At 41.6% G+C, this 22,139-nt stretch overlaps 1 protein-coding gene across 5 annotated transcripts in view; it reads left to right on the top strand.

Annotated features, from left to right (window-relative positions):
* The window catches only part of opa1 (OPA1 mitochondrial dynamin like GTPase), a 187,870-nt gene that overhangs the window by 9,087 nt on the left and 156,644 nt on the right, over positions 1 to 22,139 (top strand). For all 5 annotated transcript variants that reach the window (XM_060920130.1, XM_060920128.1, XM_060920129.1 and 2 more), the window contains exons 2-4: positions 9,232 to 9,538; positions 20,837 to 20,933; positions 21,037 to 21,144. In XM_060920130.1, coding sequence (XP_060776113.1) covers positions 9,232 to 9,538; positions 20,837 to 20,933; positions 21,037 to 21,144 — 512 coding nt within the window. The remainder of the gene's footprint in view (positions 1 to 9,231; positions 9,539 to 20,836; positions 20,934 to 21,036; positions 21,145 to 22,139) is intronic.

Raw genomic sequence — 22,139 nt, 5'->3', positions numbered from 1 at the left:
TGTTTCCTCGAGTACCAGCGGAGAAGCAGTGGCTAGGGATCTAAATAAAGCAGGTTTCACCTCTGCATTACGCTTGGGATGTGGTATTGAATTCTTTTGTTCTTTCGTCTCTTTAATTCTATGAAAATGATCCCAAATTGGCTTCATTCTAATCCACTCTAAATAACCTGTGGTCATGTAATCATAATCCCATTCTGGGTTGCCAAATCCTTCATATATCTGTTTGTGTGCCGAAACGAGATACTCTGGTCTAAAAGTCCCTGCACGAGGATAAATTAACCGAGACTGAAATAGTTTCCCAGACCAATCAGCTAAAAGGTCCAGCCAAGGAGCAGTATAGAATCCCAAATCACATCGATTCATCCAATCCCGTGGAGTGTCTTCAGAATCGGGTCGGAGTACCTCTTTACTACCACAACTACCCCCCATGGCCGCACGAAGGAATCGGGGTCTCTTTCTGGGTGAACCCAACAGTGATTATTTCACAAATAATTTTTAAAGTAACAAAGGCGATATGCGCAAAACTTGGAAATTGATAAACGAGCTGAACTCACGCCAGCAAAAGCCTACAGGTATTGCAGAACTTAAAACAGATGGAGATAGCTTAACAGCCGCCGATGATATCGCGGAGGCAATGAATACTCATTTTGCGAATACTGGTGAGAACTTGGCTCAAGAAATTCCAGATACCGACATTAAGCCAGAATCATATCTCATCCAAACTGAGAAAACCTTCTCTTTTAAAAGAATTAGTGAAACAGAAGTTCGCAAACTTATCATGAAACTTGAGAAAAATAAGGCGGCTGGACTTGACAAGATCCCCTGCAACCTTTTAAAATTGGCAGTGGAAATTGTATCGCCCTCATTAACTGTTATCTTTAATCGCTCTATTGACTGGAAATATGCAAGGGTGTCTCCCATTTTTAAAAAAGGTGCCAAAATTGATCCTAGGCAGATTCTACCATAACAGAGGCCAGTTAAGTCCCATCTCCTTAAATTGCTGAATTGATTATTTTGATCATTCTATTAAGCTTTTCTAGTAGCATTTGGGGTCTTGGACATTCACAGTAAATTTTAGGACAGTAGTCCTGGTAACTAATTAATAAAAGCCTGACGTGACGGACATGCTAAATGACAATAGAAACACATCGGTTTCTATCATCAAAATCTGACCGACAAACTAACGTCTACCATCATATTCTGACAGACGCTCTAGATGACAATAGCAACAAAACGGTTTCTTACATTATTAATCTGACAAATTTAGTAATAATATTACAACCCCGATTCCAAAGAAGTTGGGACAAAGTACAAATTGTAAATAAAAACGGAATGCAATGATGTGGAAGTTTCAAAATTCCATATTTTATTCAGAATAGAACATAGATGACATATCAAATGTTTAAACTGAGAAAATGTATCATTTAAAGAGAAAAATGAGGTGATTTTAAATTTCATGACAACACCACATCTCAAAAAAGTTGGGACAAGGCCATGTTTCCCACTGTGAGACATCCCCTTTTCTCTTTACAACAGTCTGTAAACGTCTGGGGACTGAGGAGACAAGTTGCTCAAGTTTAGGGATAGGAATGTTAACCCATTCTTGTCTAATGTAGGATTCTAGTTGCTCAACTGTCTTAGGTCTTTTTTGTGGTATCTTCCGTTTTATGATGCGCCAAATGTTTTCTATGGGTGAAAGATCTGGACTGCAGGCTGGCCAGTTCAGTACCCGGACCCTTCTTCTACGCAGCCATGATGCTGTAATTGATGCAGTATGTGGTTTGGCATTGTCATGTTGGAAAATGCAAGGTCTTCCCTGAAAGAGACGTCGTCTGGATGGGAGCATATGTTGCTCTAGAACCTGGATATACCTTTCAGCATTGATGGTGTCTTTCCAGATGTGTAAGCTGCCCATGCCACACCCACTAATGCAACCCCATACCATCAGAGATGCAGGCTTCTGAACTGAGCGCTGATAACAACTTGGGTCGTCCTTCTCCTCTTTAGTCCGAATGACACGGCGTCCCTGATTTCCATAAAGAACTTCAAATTTTGATTCATCTGACCACAGAGCAGTTTTCCACTTTGCCGCAGTCCATTTTAAATGAGCCTTGGCCCAGAGAAGACGTCTGCGCTTCTGGATCGTGTTTAGATGCGGCTTCTTCTTTGAACTATAGAGTTTTAGCTGGCAACGGCGGATGGCAAGGTGAATTGTGTTCACAGATAATGTTCTCTGGAAATATTCCTGAGCCCATTTTGTGATTTCCAATACAGAAGCATGCCTGTATGTGATGCAGTACCGTCTAAGGGCCCGAAGATCACGGGCACCCAGTATGGTTTTCCGGCCTTGACCCTTACGCACAGAGATTCTTCCAGATTCTCTGAATCTTTTGATGATATTATGCACTGTAGATGATGATATGTTCAAACTCTTTGCAATTTTACACTGTCGAACTCCTTTCTGATATTGCTCCACTATTTGTCGGCGCAGAATTAGGGGGATTGGTGATCCTCTTCCCATCTTTACTTCTGAGAGCCGCTGCCACTCCAAGATGCTCTTTTTATACCCAGTCATGTTAATGACCTATTGCCAATTGACCTAATGAGTTGCACTTTGGTCCTCCAGCTGTTCCTTTTTTGTACCTTTAACTTTTCCAGCCTCTTATTGCCCCTGTCCCAACTTTTTTGAGATGTGTTGCTGTCATGAAATTTCAAATGAGCCAATATTTGGCATGAAATTTCAAACTGTCTCACTTTCGACATTTGATATGTTGTTTATGTTCTATTGTGAATACAATATCAGTTTTTGAGATTTGTAAATTATTGCATTCCGTTTTTATTTACAATTTGTACTTTGTCCCAACTTTTTTGGAATCGGGGTTGTAAATACCTCATCACTAGAACCAAATAATAAAATAAAATATTGAAATAAAAAAGATAAAATTTATTTTCAAAATTGAAATATCAACAATAATTGTCAGAACAGTGACGATAGACACGACTGGGTCACTTTCGCGGGGAAATAACACATTGAAATGGCCTGTCGGCTGAAAGGGTCGCAAGTGGCTCTGATTTATCTCAACTTATGATAGTTTTCCTCCAGAAAAATTTAAATATGAATGCACAAATATATTCTCAATGTTTCTATCGTCAAAAATTTCTATCGTCAGGATAGAAAATCTTACCTTGATTTATTTGATGAAATCTAGCTGTCAGAACTCCAAGTCTTGCCCGGAAGTAAATGTCTGCCGTCACAAAAATCATGCGCAGTAGAATTTCCTCTTTGCGTCAGTCAACATGTGCGTGGCGAGGGCTTGAATTTTGCTATCGTCAGGTGCATTAGACTGACAGACTGACGATAGCATTTTTTAAAAATAACTGTGGGCTTCTCTCGTGAACGAAATAGTTTTTTCGCTGTTAATCTATTTCAACTCTATCTGTTGACACCCAAAAATGATAAAGCCTGCTTCCACACGATAACTACCAAAGATCCATAATGGCCGAGTCTATCGTCAGGTCATCTGACAGAAATTCACTGACGATAGCAACAGGGATAATGAAAGGGATTTTTAAAATGGGAGTTATGTCTGTCAGATATGTCAAAGAAATAGAACTTTATTCTTTAAAAATCTTTTATTGATATACTCGGTGTATTTTTGAATGACGTGCTGTTTTAGAAGACCAAATACCATATTTTCAATCTTGAAAATATTACCTCACTGAAAAAAGGACAAGAAAAATTTCTTATTTTGTGGGCGAGTGGTTAATGGATCCAGTTACGGTAGAATCTGCCCGTAGTGATTATAGACCTATTTCTGTTTTACCAGTAGTTACCAAAATATTCGAAAAAGTCATTTATAATCAATTATACAGGGTTTTTTTCTAGAAAAATTTAGTATGAGGGCGCTCACCATGGCGAGGGAGTGAAGCGGGGGGCGGGGAATGGTGCCAGTTGTCCGTTCCCCCCCCTCCGCCGTGCGAAGCCTTTGAAAAATTGAGGCTACAATGGGACATTCTGAGGCTATCTGAGAGGGAAATTGTAACAAATTGTCTGTCAACATTGAAAAAGAAAGAAGTAATCATCTTCTGCCCTGAACAGTCTTTGGCTTTCTTCCGTTTCGTGCCGCGGGATGACATCTTTAAATGCCCAAGTGTCAACAAAAATAACTCGCGAACTACTTCTGTCAGAAGCTCCCGCGCCGGTGGGTGAAAGGTCATTCAGTCTCGAGAAATCTCGCTCTACAAGTCAGCTGACCTTGTATGTAACCCACGTCAAATCTCGCGAGAGCAGCCGCGACAAGTAAACAACTAAACAACATGGCGGCTCAGTCTGGAAAACGCCAATTCGGATTGTTTTTGCACCGTCTGGCGGTGTATCTACAACCCCGATTCCAAAAAAGTTGGGACAAAGTACGAATTGTAAATAAAAACAGAATGCAATAATTTACAAATCTCAAAAACTGATATTGTATTCACAATAGAACATAGACAACATATCAAATGTCGAAAGTGAGACAGTTTGAAATTTCATGCCAAATATTGGCTCATTTGAAATTTCATGACAGCAACACATCTCAAAAAAGTTGGGACAGGGGCAATAAGAGGCTGGAAAAGTTAAAGGTACAAAAAAGGAACAGCTGGAGGACCAAATTGCAACTCATTAGGTCAATTGGCAATAGGTCATTAACATGACTGGGTATAAAAAGAGCATCTTGGAGTAGCAGCGGCTCTCAGAAGTAAAGATGGGAAGAGGATCACCAATCCCCCTAATTCTGCGCCGACAAATAGTGGAGCAATATCAGAAAGGAGTTCGACAGTGTAAAATTGCAAAGAGTTTGAACATATCATCATCTACAGTGCATAATATCATCAAAAGATTCAGAGAATCTGGAAGAATCTCTGTGCGTAAGGGTCAAGGCCGGAAAACCATACTGGGTGCCCGTGATCTTCGGGCCCTTAGACGGCACTGCATCACATACAGGCATGCTTCTGTATTGGAAATCACAAAATGGGCTCAGGAATATTTCCAGAGAACATTATCTGTGAACACAATTCACCGTGCCATCCGCCGTTGCCAGCTAAAACTCTATAGTTCAAAGAAGAAGCCGTATCTAAACGTGATCCAGAAGCGCAGACGTCTTCTCCGGACCAAGGCTCATTTAAAATGGACTGTGACAAAGTGGAAAACTGTTCTGTGGTCAGACGAATCAAAATTTGAAGTTCTTTATGGAAATCAGGGACGCCGTGTCATTCGGACTAAAGAGGAGAAGGACGACCCAAGTTGTTATCAGCGCTCAGTTCAGAAGCCTGCATCTCTGATGGTATGGGGTTGCATTAGTGCGTGTGGCATGGGCAGCTTACACATCTGGAAAGACACCATCAATGCTGAAAGGTATATCCAGGTTCTAGAGCAACATATGCTCCCATCCAGACGACGTCTCTTTCAGGGAAGACCTTGCATTTTCCAACATGACAATGCCAAACCACATACTGCATCAATTACAGCATCATGGCTGTGTAGAAGAAGGGTCCGGGTACTGAACTGGCCAGCCTGCAGTCCAGATCTTTCACCCATAGAAAACATTTGGCGCATCATAAAACGGAAGATACCACAAAAAAGACCTAAGACAGTTGAGCAACTAGAATCCTACATTAGACAAGAATGGGTTAACATTCCTCTCCCTAAACTTGAGCAACTTGTCTCCTCAGTCCCCAGACGTTTACAGACTGTTGTAAAGAGAAAAGGGGATGTCTCACAGTGGTAAACATGGCCTTGTCCCAACTTTTTTGAGATGTGTTGTTGTCATGAAATTTAAAATCACCTAATTTTTCTCTTTAAATGATACATTTTCTCAGTTTAAACATTTGATATGTCATCTATGTTCTATTCTGAATAAAATATGGAATTTTGAAACTTCCACATCATTGCATTCCGTTTTTATTTACAATTTGTACTTTGTCCCAACTTTTTTGGAATCGGGGTTGTACTATGATTGGAATATTTTTGGAGTAATTATAATGTATTCGATGATCAGACACATTGTCGCGTGGTGTTGCTGGGATGTTTTCACGGAGAAAAGATTATTTTGAGAAAGATTGCATGTTGTGCAGTAGCATATAAGTGCATGGCCTAAGTGTGACTTGGGGTTCAATTGGTATTTTGGTAAGGGGGCACACGCCGAGAGTAAGAGGGCGCAGCGCCCCTGTTCCCCGGTTTAGACGAAAGCCTGATTATATGAATATCTTAACAACAATCATTTATTGAAAAATTGTCAGTCGGGGTTTCGATCACTCCATAGTACCTTAACAGCTCTTCTTGAAGCAACTAATAGTTGGTCAGTCAATATTGACAAAGGCCTTCTTAATGGTGTGATTTTTATCGACCTTGAGAAGGCCTTTGACACGATAGACCACGAAATTATCATCACAAAACTAAGGGTGAATAATGATAGCTTAACCTGGTTCAGGTCATACCTAAGTGAAAGGAAACAGAGATGTTTTGTCAATGGACACATGTCTGACAACTGTACATTGACATGTGGTGTACCACAGGGGTCAATAATTGGCCCTCTCTTGTTCCTTTTGTATCTCAATGATCTCCCACACTGCTTAGAAAATTCCACCCCCAGGATGTATGCCGATGATACGACCATTAGTTTTTCGGCCCTAAACCTTGACCTTGAAAAACAAATTAACGTCGAACTGACCAGTTTGAGTCAATGGCTCAAGGCAAATAAATTGAGTTTGAATGTCACAAAAACAGAATTTATGATAATGAGCTCAAGGCAACAGTTAAAAGCGAGAACTAATGGTCATATAATAAATGTGAATATTGAAGGGAAAGGGGTCTCGTGCGTAGATTATACAAAATCATTAGGTGTTTATATAGATAATTTAAATTGGGATAAAAATATCACAAAGTTATGTAAAAAAATTTCCTCAGGCGTTGGCGGACTTAAACGTGTGAGACCATATATCTCACTTAGCACTGCTACAAGGCATTAATTGAGCCACATTTTCATTACTGCAGTCCAGTTTGGCATAATATTAGTAACAAGCTAAATGAAAAATTACAGAAATTGCAAAATCGAGCAGCCAGAGTTATAACAAAGTCAGATTATGACGCTAGGTCAGCTACCCTTAGGGTGTATTCAGACCAGGATAGTTCGATAGTTCACTTGCTTTGGTCCGAACCAAATGTTTTTTTTATTTTTTCATTTTGGTGCGGTTTGCTTTCACACTACATTTTAGTAAGCGGACCAAAATCTGTCAAGAAAGCCACGCGCCCTGAGGTCGTTCAGCTATTGGTCAGAGACGACACGCGCACAAAGCGTTAAGTTCAAAAGTAGTCACAGAGGCTTTCCGTGCTGTTATTCTTTTTAATGTCATCAAAGCTATATATTTTTTCCAGTTTTCACAATTGTGCGATTACTATGCTGTTGTACAAGTAATTTATCAACGACGACGACAAAGGGCAAGGCGGCTACGGAGGATAGCGCTGATGAGCGCACATCATGTTGTGACAGTTCTGGCTCTTCACGCAATAGATGAATTTCTTTTTTGCGTCGCTAGTGCCGCCACTTTTTGAAAGAATGTCCCTGATTTTAATGTAGGTCTGACGGAGTTTCTTCACTTTTAGCCGACATTGTTCTGGGGAGCGCGTGAACCCCTTCTCCTTCATTTTCTCACTGAATACAGCAAACACGTCGGCATTTTTGTGTGTTCTCTCCAAAAGCTCAGATATGTGGACATCTGCCCATATATCCACAAGGGTGCGCGTTTCTTCCTCGGCCCACGTTTGCCCCCTACTCATTTTTTGTACTCTGTAGTCTAGCCTCCCACTGGTCTGAATGACTGAACGACTGTTGTAAGGTTCCCTTGACAACCGAAACAGTGTTTGCACTTTGCGGTGGAGTGTCAAGACTCTGTTTCCCATAATGCTCGACAAACGACGGAAGCTCCCAAGGTACAAAAAAGCAAAACTGTCGGATTAGGTCCGGTCTGCTTTCACACCTCCAAAAGATCCGCACCAGGGTTCCTTTGGTCCGGACTGAGTCCGACCTTGCAGCTCGGTCTCGGTCCGCTTGTTTGGTCCGGACCAGAGTTCGGTGGTTTGTATTCAGACCAACCCAAAAGGTCCGGACCAAGGGAAATTTGGTTCGTTTGGTCGTTTGGTCCGGACCAAACAATGTAGGTGTGAATACGCCAGTAGACACCTCTTGCAGTGGGATGACATCTTCACTAGAAGAGAAAAGCATCTAGCGGTGGCGATGTTTAAAACACTGCATGGTCTCTTTCCTGCGTACCTAAGAGATATGTTTCATACCTGTGACTCAAAATATAATTTTAGAAATAATGAAAATAAGTTAACACTTCCACTTCCAAAAACAAACTATGGGAAACATAGTTTTAGTTATTATGGAGCAAAGATATGGAATAATTTGCCTAGCGAAGTGCTAACTCGCTTTCTATTTTTAAGCAAAGTCTTGATAAATATTTCCCGACAACGGGCTCACACACGGCAATCATGGAAACCAGTGTCATGTAGACTTTTTTCTTTTTGTTTGTATGTACCACTGATGATTTTACCGTGTTTTAAATAAAGTGTATGTATGTACCCATTCCAAACCCATGGACAGGCTAGTGGAGATCCTCCACACCAAACTCATCAAACTGTGTCTTCTTTCTTTGTGGACAGTCATGCTGGAACAGGAAACTGTTGACACAAAATTGGAAGCATACGGTTGGCTCAAATGTCTTTGGATGCTGCAGCGTTAGGAAGCAAGGAACCCAAACCTTCAAAAACAGCCCCAGACTATTAATCCCCCACTCTCCATTCTAACATATAGCACCCACCATGGCCAGATTTGTCCGTCAGACTCCAGAGGCCATGGTTCCACTGGTCTGGAGTCCAATGGTGGCGATTTACTTCACTCCACTCCACTCCACTCCACCTCAACCCTCATGATGGCTCACGGTGATCTTTAGCGTGTGAGCTGCTCAGCCATGGAGAACCATTTCATGAAGCTCCTGATGTAAAGTTCTTGAGTTGCTTCCAGAGGCGGTTAACGCAAAAAAAAAAAAAAGCCCAACAAACCCAAACCACAAGTAATAAGTCAGGTTTTTCTGTTAAATAAAAAATGTCACGTGCTTCTTGTTGCATGCATTATTTCCTAGTGATGTTTTTTAATGCTACCAACCCCATGTTTTTTTTTTCCTTCCTCTTGTCAGCATGGCATACAGGAATCTCCTCCCCTCCAGATTGGGAGTGATTCGGTTTGGAGTCCCGCTGCAGAAGCTCCACTCCCTCTCACGTGCCATCCATCATCGCTACTCTGCCAACACCAACCCTCAGCGACCCCCTCGCCGCCATTACTCCTCCCTCTCCAGACTCCCCATGCGGCCCCCGAGGTCTCGGTCAGGACACGGTTACCAGCAGCAGCGCTCTTTCTGGGTGGCACGGCTGGCGGCACGGCTACTGAAGCTGCGCTACATCCTGCTGGGATCCGCCGTCGGAGGAGGCTACACTGCTAAAAAGGTACAGAGACTCTTTAGACACGCGTGTTCTATGAAATTTGTACAAGTGCAGAAGTTTGTGTATCCTTAGGACACACTGATTGATTTTAATTTATTAACGTGAATAAAAGTAACAAAAAAAAAAAAAAGTTCAACTTTGTATTTTTTGGATGCATTAGTGCCGTCAAACCGTCTTCGTTAGATATTGGCTAATTTCTACCCCCAGCCAACAAGTCACAGAGCTGTGTAACACACTTGGAGGAAAGCGCTATCCGCCCTCTTCTGCATACGTGAGCTCTCCGTGTCTGTGATTGGCTTGTCAATGTGATTGACAAGGGAGAGAGAGTATGCCCGTCCCACCCAGAGAGCACATCCAGTTTTGCCCGTGGATAGCCATGGCATTTCTGGTGAGTTCGCGGAAAGGAAGTGGCTCAGTGTTGAGTGCTCGCTGAACTGAAATGTTCGTACATATGACGGTTTCTTTGCGTCACTTCACTGCTCCACCATCGCACATATCTTCGTGTGGATACCAAGTTCTTAGCGTCTCACACCAACACCTGATACCTGTGTCAGTATTCGTGAGTTTGGTTATTGAGTTAGTAGTGAGTTCTAAATGTGATCCATGCATAAATTAATGCACGTAGCGCCATCTTTGGCTTAAATATGGATATATTCAACCTGCACACGTTCCAGATAGGTGTGTGCGCCCACGGTACTGTGTCTGGAGCATGGCTTTGTTTTGATAGCTCAAGGGCTTTCCCCAAAACACCGGTTGGCTAGGAAAAAGAAATTTCGGCATGTGACTGGGGATACCCTGGTGCATTGTGGGATGTGCGTATGCAGATTTGAAACCATACAGGGCTTGACATTAACTTGTAAAGAGCAAGTGGGCAGGGTTTTTTCTAGAAAAATTTAGTATGAGGGCGCTCACCATGGCGAGGGAGTGAAGCGGGGGGGGTGATGGTGCCGGTTGTCCCCCCCCCGCCGTGCAAAGCCTTTGAAAAATGCTACAGTGGGACATTCTGAGGCTATCTGAGAGGGAAATTGTAACAAATTGTCTGTCAACATTGAAAAAGAAAGAAGTAATCATCTTCTGCCCCGGACAGTCTTTGGCTTTCTTCCGCTTCGTGCCGCAGGATGACATCTTTAAATGCCCAAGTGTCAACAAAAACAACTCGCGAACTACTTCTGCCAAAAGCTCCCGCGCCGGTGGGTGAAAGGTCATTCAGTCTCGAGAAATCTCGCTCTACAAGTCAGCTGACCTTGTATGTAACCCATGTCAAATCTCGCGAGAGCAGCCGCGACAAGTAAACAACATGGCGCCTCAGTCTGGAAAATGCCAATTCGGATTGTTTTTGCACCGTCTGGCGGTGTATCTACTATGATTGGAATATTTTTGGAGCAATTATAACGTATTTGATGATCAGACACATTGTCACGTGGTGTTGCTGGGATGTTTTCACGGAGTCGGTAAGGGGGCGCACGCCGAGAGTAAGAGGGCGCAGCGCCCCTGTTCCCCCGTTTAGACGAAAGCCTGAGTGGGGGTTAATTTCCACTTGCCCCCCTAATAGACCCCTTCGCATGTTTGTAAACAAACCAACCGTTGCCAGGATGCGCACGCAACCTGGACTCAGAAACAATGGCGCTGCCCATAGACCGGCATTATGAGCTGTCAGATTATGCCAAACAATTGTCGTTACAAGATGGAGAATGCTACATAAATAAGTCAACTCTAACAAGTGGACATCGCCTACCGGATCCGTATTTAATTAAAGAGTGGACGGACGATGTTAGTAAGTTCCCTGGTACACAATGGCCAGATATATACTCGTACCTTACTGACAAGACTTCAGTGTACACCCACGAAAAACTTCGTGCCTACAAGTCTTTAGACGCATATGATTGTTATGTGCGGGCATGTACAGAATAGGGGTGTGCAAAAATATCGATACGGCGATATATCGCGATACTTTGTCTTCTGATTCAATATCAATACTCAAAATTTGAATATCGATATTTTTTCAAATAATAAATCATGTTTCAGACAGGTTGTAAATCCAGTACGACTTCCGCACCTCCGCTCCGCGAGGTGTCGCTGTGCCGCTCCCTCACTGCAAGGCACTCTTCGTCTTCTCTTTTTTCCCCGGCGGTTGCAGTGAGGAAAAAAAAACAAGCAAGCATGGCTGGTAACGTAAACCTAGAGACGCCGCCGAACTTTAAGGCAGATGTTTGGAGGCACTTTGGATTCCAAAGGAAAGGAGAAAAAAACAGTGAGCCGGTGTTCCGGTCCTCTTGGATTTGTCCTACCAAGCCTACTGCGCATGCGCGAAATCCAGGAGGGTAGGAAAATTCAACAGTAGTTTTGTCCTACCGATCAGCTGGGCTGATAGAAAATCGGTGAGTATTTCACGCATTTGCCGATTTTTATGTTTTGTGCGTATTGGTCGAGTCTTTGGCCGAGTCAAATAATTTGTAATGACTTGTTTTGAATAATAAACCGGTCTGTATGAGAACTCGCTAATTCATGTGTTCTGCGCATGCGCAGTAGGCTTCGCGCATGCGCAGTAGGCGACTAAGATGCCCACTGCACTTTTCAATGCGTTTCAGACAGTGTGTTGTTCCTGCAAAATAAGCACAAGTTAAATGTTCTCCGGTATATGTTCTCAATTTTACAAAGAACAAATTGATATTAGTGTTAGCACTGAAATGTCTGTGCAGTCTGCAGTGCAAGTTTTAAGTTTTCATAAAACAATTTGATTCTGCTTGTTAAGCAGCACTGATGTGTCCATGCTTACAGAAAAGTTGAGAATACGAGCACAGAAATGGGAATTTTCTGTATGTTGTAGTGAAGCAACTCTTGGTTTTGCCAGCAGTGGAATAGAGACAAATATATGTCTGGCAAGAGTGTGTAGTTATGTATGTGAAATGTAATTTTACAGTGGTCAATAAATTCTGATTTTCTTCAGTGACACAGATATCGTGATGTGGTTGAAATTTCTTGCAATATATCGATTATCGCAGAATCGCTGTACCGTGATATTATCGTTATCATGGGCAAAATATCGCCATAGTATCGTATCGTGAGGTATCTGGTGATACCCAGCCCTAGTACAGAACGTGTTTTACACTGAAATTGATGAAAACTTCTGTGCTCTGAAGTCAAAAATCTTACCAAGTCGGCGTCAAGGTCAGAAGGTTGCTATGTATGAAGCCTGGGTGGTATACAACAAGCTGGAAGGCTACGTTTTGACAGCCAATTGCACATGTATGGCAGGGTAAGTAATCTCCTACAAACAAAATTGCATGCAAAGCTAAGTTAACATGCTAACAATATTCATTACATTGTGTAACTATGACCCAGCTAATCAGACAAACGTTACCAAAGTATTTTGCTACATCAATAAACGAAGACTAGAAAGAATAAAAAAGAAAGATTAAATAAATAGCCTGATCTTACCTGTGATGAAGTGGGCGCTGCAAACCCGCGCATTTTTGATGGTGCTTTCATCCCAGTCTACACGTTTGATGGCTTTTGGAATGGGTGAGATCCTGCTGGAATTCTGAACATTTTAACCCCATCACTGCTACGATTCTGACACCCGACAACACAACAACTAGGCATTTCTTCCAAATATTTCTTCTCGTCGCTACCGTCGCCAAAAGTCAGTCTGACCGTCGCTGAGTCTTTTTTGAGTCCAGGCTGCGCGCGCAATTTCCTCTTGCGTATGAATGACGTTTACTGCGAAGGGGTCTATATTATCACTTGCTCCCTATTTTACAAGAACAATGATAAAAAAAAAAAATTATTTATTTATTTTTTTAGGAAAACCACAGAATAGTTGTGAATTGCAACATAAAATGAAGATCACACATTGAGTTGAAGTTTGGTTATTGATTAAGTTGATTATTGAGTTTGGTTATTGGTTACTTTTACTTGTAACGGACAATAACAGTTTTATCCAAAATAGTTTTTCCTGCCTTAGTCGATTTATTTCCATTTCACACGCATGCAGCTGTTGTAAATTTCAGTGTGTTTGTGTAGAACTCTTTCAGACTGTAGGTTCATTACTCTAAAAAGTCTTAACGTCCTTCCCGTACCATATGGCGGCGCTGATCTCCATTTCTGTAGCCCTCGGCCTCTCGCCTATTACATAGCTAGGGTTACCGTGGGGGTGGCGGGTCCTCTGGTAACGGTGAGAGTTTGACTCCCCACTCACATCTGTATTGCAGCGTGCCTTGCCAGATGGCAGTAGGTACCATTTTTATGATGGTCTTTGGTACGACCCGACCGCAAGTAGAACTCTCAATCTCCTGATCGAGAAGCGGACATGCTAACCACTAGGCCAACTCGCTGTCTTAAGTTCATTACTCGATAATGTAGAAATCTATAACAAAGTTTGTATGAAGAAAATAGGGTGCCAAGACTTTTGAACAGTACTGTGTTTGAGAATATTTTTTTTTTTGTTATATCATCCACTTCTAGGTTTAAAGGGGAAAAAAAAACACGCGCTGCGTCATGACATACAGGATAATGTTTGAGTTTAAAATTATTGCTTAGTCCAGGGCTTTTCAAAGTGTGGGGTGCGCCCCCCCTGGGGGGCGCCAGAGTTCTTCAGGGGGGGCGCAACGTGAGAGACAAAATGGATCAGTTTTTAGTACCTAAAGCTACAGTGAGTGAGGAGACAAAGTCTGGGCCAAGCAAAAAAACAGAGCCTCCAGGATGTTGCGATTTGCAACTTCAGCGCAAATTCAACCAATCCCTGCGAATTCAGGGCGGTGTTGCAATTATATCCAATCACCGCAACTTTCCCGCAAATTTGACCAATCATTGGCGTCGTCTTGAGGTGACGTCAACAGACTACCTTCCGCCTTACTTCCGTGTGTTCAAGAGAAGCAGCATGCGCGTCGTGTTGCCAGATTGGGAGGTTTCAAGTGCATTTTGGCGGGTTTTGAACATATTTTGGACTGGAAAACGTCAGCAGTATCTGGCAACACTGAAAGTGTGTTATGTTTACAGTGAAGGACTGTGCGCACTTTATTTTTTTTTTTTTACTTAATACAAGAAATTAATGGATGCCAACATTTTTGCCAAAATGGTATTTTATTTTCCATTGTTTAGGCAGCTTCAGCATCATACTGTGAGATTCTGTTCAAATTGTTTTTTCTTCTATGAAGCCTGAGCCATTTATTTTATTAGTTTATAATTATTGTTTAATTTAGTCTTCAGGAGAGACTGCCTGCACACAGTACTAGTATTAATAGTTTTTTTTCTTACATGAAAGCTGAGGCATTTATATTATATTTTAAGGTAACTTAATGTTGTGTTGTGAGGTTCTCTGCACTTTAACTTTTGAACCAACAGGTGCATTTGGATAAGTAAAGCCGATTTTTCTGCATTTTTGTAGTCCTGGTAATCTTTTATATTGGTAAAGTTGTTTATAGGACCATTTCTCAGTGTCTTTGTTTTTTTAATCAATAGTTTTTCAGTCATAACTTATCACTCAATTTTAATCACAGAAAGAGAAAATCACAACAATTTCTCGCAACTTTCACTTCCTTCCGCAATGTAATCGCAACAAAAACCTAAAAAACACCGCAACTTTCATCGCAATTTTTTGGAAAACCCCCTGCAACATCAGACATTTTAGCCCACAACAATCACAAAAAAGGCCCGCGGAATCCTGGGGGGACTGAAAAAAGAAGGAAGTCTGACCACGATTATTTAAAGTTTGGATTTTCATGGACTGGATCTGAAGATGCTCCACTGCCACAGTGTGTTGTCTGCCAAGAGGTGCTAGCTAACGATGCTATGGGATGTTTAAAATGTGTAAAACAAGATGTTTTAAAAAGCACAGATGTTTAAAATGTGAAAAAGAAAAAAAATAATGTGTACAACAACCATTTTTTAAAAATACGAATGGAACATTAAGTATAGCAACAACAAAAATTGTAAGGGGGGGCGCTGTTGTTTATTTGCTCTCCGAGGGGGGGCTGACTCTCCCACACTTTGAAAACCCCTGGCTTAGTCTGTAGGTTGTGGGTGTTTTTATACAGACCTGGCAACCTGTAACTGAATCAGTGCAGCTGGTCTGTCATGACGTAGTGCGGGTTTCTTTCTTTCTTCTTCTTTTTTTTAAAACCTAGAGGCAGGGCTCTATACTAACTTTTTTTTTTTTTTTTTTTTCAGGAGCACATGTGCTCCTAAGTTAAAAATTTTAGGAGCGCAGGGAAAAAAATGGGGGCACAATCACAAGTAGGTTTTCATTTTAAAGGTTTATTGCAGCGCAAACCTTAGACACACCAACACACAAAACGCAAAATTCAATTGAGAATGAACGAATGAACAAACAAATGAATAACAAACAACTGAATGAATGAAACAGTAGCTAAACAGCTAAACAAACAGTAGCTAAACAGAGAGCAGAGCTCAGCAGAGCTAACAACATCATCAAGGACAGCTCCCACCCTGGCTCTGAGTTCTTTGACTTGCTGCCCTCAGGCAGGTGTTACAGCTGCATCAAAGCAACGACCAACAGACTCAAAAACAGTTTTTTCCCACAGGCCATAACCACCTTGAACAATTAGCCTTTTTCACATTACGTCACTTGCAGGGGAACTCGTATCCGTTTTCAGCCTTTTGAATGGAAGAAGAGGTATACGGCGGCAACATATGTTAACAAAACTGTGTCATTCACAGATAAGATTGATAATAATATTGTGCATTGTTGTTTATCATTACGTATTGTTAGCGACCATTCCAGTCACCTATCTGCCTTGTTTTGGAAAGGAAGTTTACTGACTTTCTCTGGTTGCTACTTGTTAGCTAGCAGATTAGCATGCTGCCTCTTCTTCCATTCAAAAGGCTGAAAACGGATGTGAGGTTCTTCTGCAAGTGACGTAATGTGAAAAAGGCTAATTACATGCACTGACTGATGCCACTTCTGGCAGGTGCAACAATGCACCAACAAGGACCTAAAAGGACAATATTCTCACACTTACCTGATACAGTGCAATACTTATTACAGTGCAACCTCACAGAGCAACTTTTTAGTTTTTATAGCTTTTGTGTGTTTTATATTTATATTTCTACACTTTTACATCCATACCCAATACAATGCAATACCAAATACAGTGCAATATCCTGAGTTTTGTAGCTGAACTGAGTTTCTATAACTAATGTGCAATTAACATCTGCAGCTCAACACGCCCAGTTGTGTGTATATTCTTTGTTTTTCTGCTGTGTTGTGACATGCACCATTTGTATATACTGTATATTATTTGTTTTTCTGCTGTGTTGCATGTTCCCATCTAAATGTTTGCACTGGGGTGTGTGCTTTCCATCTCATTATATAATTTTCCCGCACACTGTAAAAAAAAAAAATAGTTGAGAATACTTGAAATTTCAAGGCAACAATCTGCATTAAGAATTTTATGTTTTGCCAACGATGTGCCCATGATAATCCAAACTATGATAAAACTGTTATCTTTATTAAGAATTCTTAATTAAGTCAATTTTCAATTCCTCATTCTGCCAACATAGATTTCTCTTTTTGCTGAACAGTGGCATTCACAGTAGTACAAAAAGGCAATTGAGGTTATCAGACTTTTTTGGGGGGCTTTTTTCACCTTTATTTGGATAGGACAGCGTAGAGACAGGAAATGAGCAGGAGAGAGAGACGGATCGGGAAATGACCGCGGGTCGGAACCGAACCCGGGTCCCCGGATTTATGGTATGGCGCCTTATCCACCTGAGCCACGACGCCCCTGAGGTTGTCACAATTTATCATTAAACTATACATGCCTTTTTTCATTGTTCTACACAATTACAAAACTTCAATATTGAAATAAAGTTTTTAAAACCTACGTCGTGGGTGTGGCTCAGGTGGATAAGGTGCCATACCATAAATCCGGGGACCCGGGTTCGATTCCGACCCGCGGTCATTTCCCGATCCCTCCCCGTCCCTCTCTCCCGCTCATTTCCTGTCTCTACACTGTCCTATCCAAATAAAGGTGAAAAAAGCCCCCCAAAAAAGTCTGATAACCTCAATTGCCTTTTTGCACTACTGTGAATGCCACTGTTCAGCAAAAAGAGAAATCTATGTTGGCAGAATGAGGAATTGAAAATTGACTTAATTAAGAATTCTTAATAAAGATAACAGTTTTATCATAGTTTGGATTATCATGGGCACATCATTGGCAAAACATAAAATTCTTAATGCAGACTGTTGCCTTGAAATTTCAAGTATTCTCAACTATTCTTTTTTTTACAGTGCACCTTCTCCCGTCATTCTAGCTTTCTTCACTACACTTTCTTCCTCGTCCGTTCTTTTATTCTTGTTTCCACCATCATTGCTTTTAAAAAAACGCCGTTATTCTCTGCATAGCGAATATATTTCTCAGCTCGGTCCGAACCAGCTCTCAGTTATCTCTCAGTTGAATGATCTGATGAATCCCTAAAAAGCACTTTTCCCACCTAATGCCACACCCACAACATACAACCGTGGGAAAGAGGAGCAATCACAGAAAGAGGAGTAGAAAACGGGAAATGTTACGGGGGATATTTATTGTGATAGTAGGCTATTGTAGCGTCAGCACAAAAGCACCAGACTCGACTTTAACTGAAAGTGTTATTCAGTAGCCTAAACTTATTTAAGCTACAGACCGAGAAGAATAAAAATGCTGAGATCTCATGTCCCGGTAAAACGCACTAGCATGGCAGAACGGCAAAAAAAATTAAACTTTTTCACCCTCCCGGCTACCGTGGGAACCACCGCAATGCAAGACAGAGGCAATGCACGCAACTACGGACAGGGAGCAAGGCGCAGGCAGAACACGCACACACACACACGCACTTACAACAATACAGGCCGTTACTCGTTACACTATATTAGGTAGGCTATCCAGCGCTGGATTTACGTACTTTGCAGTTTAACATTTGATACATTTTAGAATGTTAAACTCGTCGCGTCTGTGCTCAGTGCTTTCCGCAAGAAGCCCTCGCACGAATGCGCGTTTTTTTTTTTCGTCGTTCGCATGCCGAAAAATTCGCTCGCAAATGCGAGTGAAATGTGCGCACTGTAGAGCCCTGCCTAGAGGTGGATGATATAACAAAACAAAAAAATATATATATATATCTTTTGCGCAGGACTGTGTTCCTCTGATAACAGAAACAAAGCTCCAGCTCTCTCTGCTCTTAATCTGTTCTGTTCTTTCAGGATTTATCGCGCATGTCACTCCTTGTTGAGCTTTTTATGGCCGAGTTGTTTGAAACCAATCTGGGTTTTCTGTGTCGAATAAGGAAGCGGCTTCACCTGTAAGAAAATCAAACGCTTTCATGAAGGAGCTGACTCGAATGCGAGCAGAAAAAAATAAAATAAAACGAGATTCTTCAGCAAACTCTTCCATCCTCACTTCCGACTTTCTGTTTTTGTAAAATACATTTTAAATACAGTCGTGAATTTCTCTGGAGTTTTCAGGCTGAGCTCCTCTCGTCGTATTCTTTAACCACTCATTTCCTTGTTGCTCTTGAAGCATTCGCTTCTATTTGTTAACATTTTTCTTGATAGCGGGGAGACGGTGATGCCTTTTATCTATTTCTCTGTTTGAAGAAGCAAAAACAGCGCAAAAATTAACCATACTGAAGACAGATTAAGCTGCTCGCATGAAAGACGGTGTCTCTGACCCCAGCTGTAATTATCACGTGATGCGTGGCGTCATGCACAAGGGGTCTGTAAACAGTATGCGTACCATACTACACCAGCGGGGGGATATAACATAACTCGCAAAGCAGTAAATGAAACCGAGACTAAGAAAACAGCCAAGACATAATGGCTGATACGTAGTGAGGGACGCTTTTAGGAACTGAAATAAAAGATCAAAAAGACTCATTTTTGTGGTGCTAGTTTGTAATCTATGCTCATTCCAATTTGCCCGGTTGGGCGTGTCGGGGACATATCCCACTTGCCTGAATGCATGTTTCACTTGCCCCGGGCAATCGGGCAGTCCTTAATGTCGAGCCCTGCCATATATAGCCTACTACAGCTTGTTCAATACTCAAACCATACAGCTGAAGTGTCAGCGACGATTATTTAAGCTGAGGAACCAGTGTTTTGCCGCTTCTAAGCACCGGTACTCCTCGTTTCAGAATAGTCGGTTATATGCAAATGAGGTTACAATCTGCTAATATGCATATTTCCTTCATGATGTTTATAGCCACGTTTTAAATGACTGCCAGAAACATGGTTTGGCTCCTGAAAGCATTTCAGCCGAACTTACTGACAGAATATAAGATTCTTTTACGTTATTTAGGCCTAATTAACGCATGTATGCAAATTATTATATGATATGCAAATTAGCTGGTTGAGACCGTTTAAAGATGTTTATTGCCCACAGAAACTTCCAGGTATTATTCAAGCAATAAAATAGAAAGAAAACCTGTCGATATTACTATTTATTCTCGTAAACTATATGTAAATTCGATACATTTATGCTAATTAGCCTCATGAATTATGTAGAGGAGTAAAAATAAATTGAAACGCCTGGATTCTGTGGGGAAAAAGAGTGCAGCATTGATAATTTTGTCAAATTTGGCAATTTAGCAACAAAAATACACACTTTTATTTCCAGGATTAGTACTTTTTTCTTCAAAAGACAGTGCCGTTGTTCCTTTCTTCTTCTTCCGATACAGTTCAGACCACCTTCTGAAGTATTATCGAACTGCTTATTGCCTGTTTTATACGGACCCATTTCTTTAAAAAGATCAAAATCTAAGACTGAAAAATGTCAAAAACAGAACCGCTGGACCGATGTGCCTAATTAAAAAAAAAAATTAATCAGCATATTTCAAAGATTAATAATTTATCACTTTTACATCTCTTGGCCATGCTTCAGATTTCTCTCTGAACTCCCTGTCAATATCGATCCCGTGGATTCTTGTCCGATTGAAGGATTTTTTTTTTTAAAGATTTTTTTTGAGCTTTTTTCACTTTTATTGGATAGGACGGTGTAGAGACAGGAAATGAGCGGGAGAGAGAGACGGGGAGGGATCGGGAAATGACCTCGGGTCGGAATCGAACCCAGGTCCCCGGATTTATGGTATGGCGCCTTATCCACCTGAGCCATGACGCCCCCAGAAGGATTTAATTTTTATCATTTTATAATCCTATTAAACTGATTGTATGGATTAATTTATAAATACAGGTTTGCAGTCCAATTTTCATCTAAAATCCATGGGGGGATACAAACTTTTGCACTCGTTCTTAAACGAAACCTTGGATCCAGTTTCCTGATTTGGTGTTTTTTGTTTTTTTTTTCCCTGTAGACATACGACGAGTGGAAGGACATGTTTCCTGATCTGAGCGAGTACACATGGATCGTGCCTGACTTCGTGTGGGAGCTCGGTGAAAATATCGATTTAGGTACGCATGATCAAAGACTTGGGGGTGTTTTCAGAATGATTAGGGTCCACTTCGCTGACGTAAGTGTTAATAACGGTGCCTTGTTGTTTACGTCTTGCTGAAGAGAAGCTAGCGAGCGCTTTGCCTGACATGGAGGAGATCGCCAAGCTGCTGCCGGACTTCGAGAAGATCGGGGAGAACTTCACTTTCCTCAAGAGCCTGCTGCCCAGTGGTGAGACAGACAGACAGACGGACAGACACACACACGCACAGATAAGAGTGCGGCTGAATAAAATGGACACATTTATCTAAAATGGAGTCCATTAGCTGGGACATGTTTGGTGATCATTCCGGTTTTGCTGCATCATCACGCACGCATGCAGACACCTGAAGCAGCTTTGTGGACTTGTTCAGTATCTCTGACTTTTAAATGTTGCATCTCATTCGCCTTGAGCATGAAGTTTTGTGTCACTGCACCTGAAAAGGGGCGTGGCCTAAATATGGCAGAACCTGCCTATCAGGTAGAACCTCCAAGCTTGTGTTTTGGCCTGGAAACCAAATCGACCAAACTAAAACGTGACACCTAATGTAATATAACGGCGTATAGCTACCAAGTTAGCGAGTTAAGTTTGTTATAGCGGAGCTCCAGACTTGACAGGATATGGGAGCGCATCAACCTGATTTTTGATGGCTTTTGCAACCGTACAACGACCGTACATACGAACAACATCCGACTACCACCACAGGGAACCTGATCATAAGCACAAGGCAACGTATCCAGGGCTTTCCACTAAGGCTCATACTAGCCAGCCATGACAAATAAGTAGCCAGCCGGGGGGATAAACACAAACTCCTGTGCATGCAGTTCCCAGGATTAACTGTATTTTCCACAGACCATTTATTTATTCACTTTACTCAAATACAAAGTAAAATGGCAGTAAATCTTCTTTCTTTTCTTGCGTATTGCATCATGAGGCGTTCCTGGCTTGTAAATCTCTTATTTTCGGTGCATGACACATTCACGCAGCTGAGCATGCTATGAATTAACAGCGACAACGGTCTGCAGTGGGGCGACACAATTACACACTCAGCGAACATTTCTCCATTTGTGTATGAAAATACACTCCAACCACTCAGTTTGGGTTCATTTACAACCAACGGTGTCTTTTGATGCCAGCACGTAATTGAACGAGAGAAGACTGGTTTCCCGGAGACAAAATAAGCGTC

The sequence above is a fragment of the Neoarius graeffei genome, chromosome 4, assembly GCF_027579695.1.
Source record: "Neoarius graeffei isolate fNeoGra1 chromosome 4, fNeoGra1.pri, whole genome shotgun sequence".
Classification (NCBI taxonomy): Eukaryota; Metazoa; Chordata; class Actinopteri; order Siluriformes; family Ariidae; genus Neoarius; species Neoarius graeffei.
This window is presented reverse-complemented; position numbering and strand designations above follow the sequence as displayed.